At 31.9% G+C, this 9,023-nt stretch overlaps 1 protein-coding gene across 1 annotated transcript in view; it reads left to right on the forward strand.

Moving 5' to 3' along the window:
* The first annotated feature begins 1,903 nt into the window (after positions 1-1,903).
* The window catches only part of LOC106458184 (DNA ligase 1-like), a 42,434-nt gene continuing 35,314 nt past the window's right edge, over positions 1,904-9,023 (forward strand). Inside the window, exons 1-3 of the mRNA XM_013917654.2 lie at positions 1,904-1,990; positions 3,615-3,782; positions 5,468-5,672. Coding sequence (XP_013773108.1) covers positions 3,624-3,782; positions 5,468-5,672 — 364 coding nt within the window. The 5' untranslated portion in view covers positions 1,904-1,990; positions 3,615-3,623. The remainder of the gene's footprint in view (positions 1,991-3,614; positions 3,783-5,467; positions 5,673-9,023) is intronic.

A 9,023-nucleotide genomic window follows, 5' to 3' on the forward strand; every position in this document is an offset into this window, starting at 1 on the left:
ACTTAATAAAAGCTTAACTAATGTTAGAACTAAGATAAGTGGTCTTATAGATTTCGGAATCTGCTATTAGAATCCTGTCTTTAAAGAAGTATTGTTGCAATTAATATACTAATTTGACTGCAAATGTTTTGCGAGTCTTTGCTAGTGCAATTATAAAAAAAACAAATTTCAAATTCAGAAAAATGTTTCGCTAAAAACAAATTGCGAGAAATACCACATGAACTCCCTCATAAAGTATAGGAGTAAACAGTACCTCTCACATAAACACGTGAAAACCACGATGGAGAAATGACCTTCACACAGAAAAAAATTTAACATTCCAATCGGCGTTGACAACATAACCTCATTTTAACCAAAAACTGGTATGAATTGCACCAATTTTCGGTCGTTCTTACTCACGAAATCACAAAATATAGCACACAGATATACGCAGTTAACTGACAAACTTTTCACTTGACAAGAAAACCTCTCGGATCATCAATCAGTTTACTTGGTAGATATTTTGATTTTGGGCGGCTGGAATTCTTCTTTATATAAGGCCAAAGAACTTTCGTCATGTTTTCAGATTGTTCTACTAAATTATAGTTAATTACTGTCCATCGCATAAATACAACTGGATGACGTAAAAGTCTGGCTTGACCAATGACGATTCTCCTTTTTGTCGGAGAAGAGTAAAGCTCCACCCTCGTTGTGCCATGTACTTAAGACCACCATGTTTGGCGCTTTTCCGCTGAGTTCCAGAACTCGTGGGAATTTTCGGCATTTCAGTATGATATCGATCATGGTTTTGCTATTCTGATTTTTCAAGACACAAATTGAGGATTCGGGACACTGTTATGTAGAATCGGAGCACGGTTCCCGTTGTGTTAGTGCCTTGCGACGACTCTGGGGAAATCAACTTATCTGAAAATACAAAAAGTAACTAGAGTGAAAGAAACTCAACGACTTTCTTGCTCACGCGTTATGTGAAAATTTCACACACCTGAATAAATGAAAAATTCTATATTTAAACAAGAACATAGAAAGTACAGTACCTTGGGGGCATATCATCTGCTGATGGCACCCCCATAAATTACAAACATGAATAAAAAATACAGTACCCTGTATAACAAGTTATATCTCCCTTTGAAAATAGGAGCATCAGTAACATAAGCATCTCTCTAGTCATCTGCAGGTGCCTGTCCACTGTCTATTAACCTACCAAAGTGGAAAAGAGAGGTATCATATTTGATCTTTCATCTATTTTATAACCTTGGTGAAAACTTTGTTTGGTCCTGGTGCTTTGTCTAATTACAATCTTCCACTTACGCCCCGTTGGCTCAGGTGTAAGTTTATGGGCTTATAAAGCTAAAAATAGGGTTTCAATACCCACAGTTGGCAGAGTACAGATAACTCATTGTGTGTACCTTTATGCTCAACAATAAACAAACAAAAACGTAGAGAAATCACATTGACTAATAGATATAAACTTTATTGGAAAAAGACTAACGGATTGCAACCTGAAATGACAAAATAATCCCTAAATTTAAAACGGAATTTTGAAGTTAAAAATAAATTTTAAGAGTATATTTTTTGTGTCTAGAAATATACTATACTGTATAGATACTAACTACATCGTAACCTAATCCTGATAGCATACTTCATGTTAATAAATCTTTGGAAGAAAAGAAAACCTCGTGAGTACCAACAAAACGATACCAACTAATAACTTTCCGAACTTTATTCAAAATTTAGGATTATAATAACACACTGATTATTTCTAAAAGCATTTGTATTACAGTTAATACCTCATTTCACTGAAGTAGAAAAAAATATGCATGCCTTGCAGAGTCAAGCATAAACTAACACAAATAATATTTAAATTTTAACAGAGAGCGCTGTTCTTCATAGTCAAATAGTCTGCTTGCTGGTACGTACATGGGGGGGTGGATTTGTTTAGACTTAGGTTGAAGTGGTTGTATGTTGTGGATACAGATTAACTATATTACAGGTATAAATTCATTACAGTTTACTTATTTGATCTGATATAACACATAAATATATGATTATGTCTTTTTTATGGTAAACAAATAACATTTTCCTCAAAATAATGTTTTCTAATGTGATACTGATAGTACTAGTAGTATTGTTAGTCTACAGACTATAGTCGATAATTTTAAATAAGTATAATAATTAGTATAGAGTATAGTTTTGTAATAGTTACTAATACTATAAATATAATATTTACGATTATTTATTTATAACTATAATTTGTTGTTTAGAACATATTTCTTTCAAACTTAGGTGGTCTGCATAATGAAAATAAATTTATTTATTTCAAATTTGAAAGAGATGGTTTACTAGCTGTGTGTTTAAAAATGTAAAGTGGATAAAAGGTAACTTTGTTAACGTTAAATTAAAAGCATTTTATTAAATTAAAAATAAGATTACTTTTCAGAAATGTTTAACTTTAGTTGCCTGCTGCTAAGTAAGTAAAGTGTTAATGATGTTAGTTTGCAGATAGCATATAGAGACATAAATTGTACATAACTAAAATGTCGTTTTCAGCTAAGTTTATGTTAACCACTGGACTATAATTGGGTATTAATAGTATTTTGATTTTAATGATATGAACATCTGAACTGAATGAACATTTTTATTTTTAGATCTAACATTAACAGTGTAAAAACTTAATGACAGTACTAAATCAGCATCAGCACAGAAGGATTTTATTACATGTTGTTTAATAGCGATTCTGTTTTTGTCATTATTATGAAGTATAAGATTATATTAATAAGTAAAGTGACAGAAATCCATTCAGCCCACTTTAGCCACCCATTCAGTTCAACAGCCACTAAGATCACCTGCAGAAGTTAACCTTTCATATCCTGTTAAGTTTTTGAATATGTTTAAATTGACACCACAGATATTCTGTTTATTCTGTGTATAACAAGTGTTTTAAATAAGAATTTTGAAAAACAACTTTTATAAACTTCAATGTTTTTGATAAGAATACCATAGAGATGCACCCTTTTCACAATTAAACTATATTATCTTTAGTGGAAGATAATATACCCTGCTTTTAACATATGCATTAGGATATTGTTGTGTTTATTGCTTTTTAGAGGAATCTTTATCATACGGAAACTTTTATTCCTTATTTATGCACATTGGGTTTGGGCTGTTTTGAAGTGGAGAAAGATAAAGATTAAAAGGGGTGTAGCTGTTTAACTTTCATTAGTAATTATTTTGGTGATGATTCATTATAATTTGTAGTTTTATATTTTTCATTGAATTTTAAACCGTATCTTTTAGTGTGATGAATTATCTCCAGTTTTGAACTCTTTCTATATGTAATGCTTTTTCCTTATGTTTTTATTGTACAAAATATAATTACAATGCTGCGATAATTTTAAACTATTGGTTAGTTGAGTGCTACTCCTATGATGGAAACTGTGGATATAGCAGTAATCTTGTTGAAAATTCCTTAGTCCACAATTAAGTATTTTTCTAAAAAAGGGTGGTCGAGTCAAGATTTCTCATTGTATGTAGTGCATTTAGCTAAACACCTAAATAAATACTTATGTTAAATAAAATCAAACAGATTTTTAATATGAGATTTTGTTTGGTTTCAGAAAAGAAAAATGAACAAGGTGGATACTGATATAAAGTTGGTTGTTGAAACGGTCAGAGAAATTGAGGCACCTTTAGGAGGAACTTCAGTGGAATATGTAATCACTGGTACCTTTAAACAAAGTCTCTTTAATTCAAATTGTGAAGATAATGGAATAGTACATGTTGAGGTAGGTTCCTTAGAGTTGCACCTTTATCCATACATTGTATTCATATGTAGCTTAGTAGTCTTTCCACAATTTTTTGTAGTACTTTGAAACAGTTGCATAGCCAGAATTATAACATTGGGTATGCAGTGAACTATTTGAAGGCTATTCTAGAACATCATGTTAGGAGTATGGTGTAAAAGGTTCAATTTAGTGTGGTGTTACCTTTATACATCCCAGTATAAAGACATTTTAATGGGAACTGGCAAACAGTAAAAATATAAATTTGAAATGCACTTGCTGGTTAAGAATGGAAATAATCTATTTAAAAGGTACTATTTCATTTAATTTTAAAATAAATTAATTCAATATTTCAGTTTAAAACATTATAAACTGGTTTAAAAATGAGTTTTATGGGTGTGCACTGAAATTTTTATGGTTGTCAGACACACATGTAGCTATACTATTACTTGAAATGTGATACAAAAAGTTAGAGTAAAAACAAATTGTGTAGTTGTAAAGTGACTTTTTGATATCAGACTTGCTTTCTGAGTATTTGATATAATTTTTCTCAGTTTGTACACAATTTTATATTAGGTCAAGAGAGTAAGAAAGAGTAAGGTGATAGATCATTTGGCTGAAAATGTTACCTCTCACTCACTAAAGAAAAACAACCAAAATAAGTCTAGTCCCTCATGATAATATGTTTTTCTAATTAAAGTGTAAGAAAATTCAAATTAATTGTAACTAAATTTAAAAGAAGTCTTAGCAATAAGTTGTTAAGTTTGAAGATACTGAGTGCTGTTAGCATGTTAGATACCATTTGTATAACACAACCAATGGATAGCAAGGAACCATTTGGTGCTTGAAGGCTGTCCTTTCACACCTATGCTTGGGAAAAGTAAAAATTTAGACTTACCACTTTTCTTTTTCAGGAGATCATCAGTTTCCCTCCCAAGCTCCTGTAAAGTATTGACTTCTACTACTGTTGATGGCAATTTGTTCCATAAGTTAATAACCTTGTTAGAAAAATAAAACTGGATCTTAGCTTGATTTTTCCATATCTTGAACTTATGAGTTAATATTACAGTCTATTATATCAAAACAATGAAATAATTTACATAGAAAATCTTTGTCATGTATAGAGATTGTTAAATTGAATGAGGGGAAAGTTGATTTGTTTTAAGAAGTAGACTAAAACCTTCAAAATATGTGTCACCAGCTGACATACCTCTTCAACATACTATTCCCCCCCATGTCAATCCCTAAGGGTAATTGCCAGTTTTGTGACAAGTGGTACAGAGGTATAAGTGGTACAGAGGTACAAGCAGAAACACACACATTCACACTTTTGTCAAACAGTAGTTTTGATGTATCAGATGTGTTTTGATTGAGGTTCCTGAGATTTGACTTATATAAGTAGCTGTTGTTGTGTCTTTACTTGAAAGTGCTGAAATTCTTCTGGTGTGTATGTAAAGCTTTGAATTTGATAGATATGGCAATTGTCAAAAGTTTCTCCTAAGTTTAAAATTTCTTAGTTTTTATTTGAGCCCTCGAAAGGATTTATCCAGAACAAGCCGTATGGCATATTACCAAATTAAACACATTTCCTTTTGATATAGTTAATTATATGTTACAACTTTAGCATAAAGCAATTAAACGTGTATGACATAATAAATTAATTTCTGAATGTTTGAACTATCTCGCAGATCTCCAAAAGCTATAGAGAGTTTGAAGATCTATATGCAAAGATGAAAAAGAAATATACATCATTATGTCTTCCTGTCTTACCCAAAAGTAAATTAGAAGATCACAATGTGGTAGAAGAAAAAAGAAAACATCTTGATAATTTTGTCAAAGGAGTAGCTCAAAATAAGAATATTTCTCTTTCACCTATTTTACTTCAATTTTTGGGTAAGTTACCTTGAATTAATGTTGTTTTATATTTATTTGCAACATTTTTGAAGTACATGAACACTTTTCAGTAAAAATAAATAGAAAATTTACATTGTTTCTCACCTTTGATAGAATAAATATTGAAAATTTTTCAACCAGTATTTTAAGAGAGAGTTTCATTTCCCTGATGTGTTAGTGTAATCTGTGTTTTTAACTTCTTTACTCCAGGGTGTTATTTTTATGGAAACATGAAATTGGTGACACATGTTTATAGAACTAAATATAAGTTATACGTTGTCTGGCATATCAATAATACTAACTTGCATCAAAGAACACTTCTTTTTTAATAATCTATTTGCACACTAAAAACATAAGTCCAGTTTTCTAAGTATCAAAACAACTAGAATGTATATGATTACTTCAGTGGCGTGCAGAGGTTCTATGATGTCCGGGGCCTTGTACCTAAGACTCAATAAGGAGGGTATATAGGACCAAGTACTGAGAAATGTAAGAAAGGAAAAGGAAGGCATTTGAAATATGTAAGACAGATAAAACATGAAATAAACACTTTCTTTAAATTAAGTAAAAATTAGAAAATAAAAAATAAACACTTAAATCAATTTAAATATAAATCAGTATCATTTAAGTTCTACTCCCTAAATGGGATCTTCTGTCAGAAAACACTTGAACTATTTCATTTTTTACATCAACTGTGAGAAACTCTTTTTTTTTTCAATGCTGATTAAAGCCAGGTTGGTCAGTCGCTCTTGTGACATGGAAGACCTCGGATGTGTTTTTATTAATTTCAGTTTTGAAAATGACCTTTCACAACTTGCGATTGAAAATGCGATGGTAAGCAATAATCTGTATGCAATGCATATATCATCGGAAAAACATCCCTTCCAAACTTCAGTAAAGACTCAAGAACATCTTTAGGATCAGTGGGAACTGTATTCTTTCCAGCTCTAAGAAGCATGAGAAAGTCAACAATTTCATCATACAACTGAATGGCTGTCACATCAGTATCATAGAAATGTCCAAAATCCAAACATTCTTATTTTAATCTCTCTCTTTCTTGTTCATCTTCAATTATGATGGAATTCAAATTCAGAAGAAATAAAAATCGGTCACAGAGGTCTTGAAGACGAACACTGCGATCTTCAATTTCTGTTTTTAATCGGTTCACAACCTCTATCATTACTCTATTCATTTCTTGCTGTGTCGTAAGTCCATTATCTCTACCTGATTCTCCAGGCATCATTCTTCTTCTCCTTGTTTGTGCAATTGGTATTCCCCATTTTTCACAATATTCATTAGCTGAATGTATTGCATTGTGGATAATATCATCATTTTTCAAATTCAAAATTTGAATAAGCCCTTTTAGATCGCAAGAAGCTTCATGGAAACCCATTTTCGGATTCTGCAAACTTTGAGACTTTCTCCACTGATGACAAAATTGGGTGCCAAAAATTTAATAAAGATATAAACGTAAATTGTTGAATAGAGTGCAGGTGCAATCCTGCATCAGATTTGGTTTCCCTAGAAAATTCTCAGCAGGTGTTCAAGGCTTGCAATAACGTTATCGCGCTCTTCGTAGATTACTTGCACAGAATCGTGACAGGAACTCCATCTTGTATCACCTTGTCTTTTCATAGTCCTAAAGATAAATGATTTTAACACTTCCCAACGAAAAGTAGATGAAGAAAAACAGGTAAAAAGTTTTTCCAGAACCCCAAAAAATGTAACAACAACAGGATGTACTTCACTTGCATGGACACAGGCCAAATTGAGGCTGTGGTTCTCACAATTTACAAACACTGCTTTAGGATTAACTTGAAGAATTTTTTTTTGAACACCTCCCTTCACTCCAGCCATAACTGCTGCGTTATCATATACCTGGCCACGACAGTCCTTTATGGAAATTTTGTCTTCTTCCAGTTTTTCAGAATCATATTTGCCAAGCTGACTGCATCTTTTTTGTTGATTTGAAAAAATCCCAGAAATATCTCCTTCATTTCTACTTTGTTATTTTCGTCAATATGAACGTACCTCAGAATTTCGGAAACCTGATCTTCATGAGCAATATCTGGAGTTGAATCTAGGATTACGCTAAAATATTTTGCATATTCAAGTTCAGAAATTATTTTTTTTAACAGTTTCACCTAGAAGATGGATGATTTCATTTTGACTTCTGTTGGACAAGTATGTGACACTTTTTGGTTTCTCTTTCCATCTCTGCATGTGTTCGGCTAAGATTACATCATACTTGGCTAATAGTCTGATTGTTGCCAAAACGTTTCTTGCATTTTCATTGATTATCTCCTCTTACTCAGTTAATCTAGAAATTCCTTCTCCATGAAAGGCCAAATTCTGTTTCGCCAAAAATTATGTAACTTCAACAATCCGTTCAGTTATAGCTTTCCATTTTTTCTTTTCAGCAGACATTTGTTGTTGAAGTTCAGCATCTGTTGTATTCGAGCGCTGGAGTCGAACTACGAGGTTCAGGTATTCCCTTATATAAAATTTATGGGAAGGGCTTTTTTCATGGTCAGGTATTCGTGGATTCAATTTCCTCCAAGATGAGAAACCTTCTTCCTTGCTAAAGTTTGACATTGATGACGACTGCTCCTTTGCAAACAAAAAAAGAAACAAAACAGTAGCATGCTTTTCGATATGGGGAATATAGCAACCATTTCCGCTTCACAGTTTCTCCGTTTGTGGAAACTTTCTCAAACCACTGTTTGTAAAAGGATCTTCCATTTTTCTAAGTAAATGGACTGCTTTTATTTGGATATCTTTCTGGGCTAGGTTGTACTATTGTAATTTTTCAACTTGTCTGAAACAGGTTTCTTCAAATATCCAAAATCATTTCTTTCAAAAAATGTGCTGAAATCTCTATCTTTTTTACATAAATCATCATCCTGACAATGAGAATGAGGAGAGAGAGTATTATGTTCTGAATTAGCTGATTCTAAATCAGAAGAATCCTCAGATGCAGCTGCACCCACATTATTTTTTACTTCTACTTCTTCTTTGCTTCTTTTTATCCAGTCACTTAATGCGCCTCTTTGACAGGACTTCTTCTCTGGCCCTTTTTTTCTTTCTGTTCTGTGCTTCACTCGGTTGCTTTTTCTTCATCTGTGACACCTGAATTAAGAAAACAAATATTATGTACAAAAAATTACTAAATTCATATCAAAAACGAATACTATTCATTACTTTATTTATTAAAAATTAGTTATTTGTTCATAAAAACTTTAAAAACCCATCCGAATTGAATCCTAACTTTTATATAAAATTATAATATTAAAACTCTTTTTTTTTTTGTAAAAATGTGTATGAGATAGAGGCAAAATGTTTGCAATAGTG

This window comes from Limulus polyphemus, unplaced genomic scaffold, assembly GCF_000517525.1.
Source record: "Limulus polyphemus unplaced genomic scaffold, Limulus_polyphemus-2.1.2 Scaffold426, whole genome shotgun sequence".
NCBI lineage: Eukaryota > Metazoa > Arthropoda > Merostomata > Xiphosura > Limulidae > Limulus > Limulus polyphemus.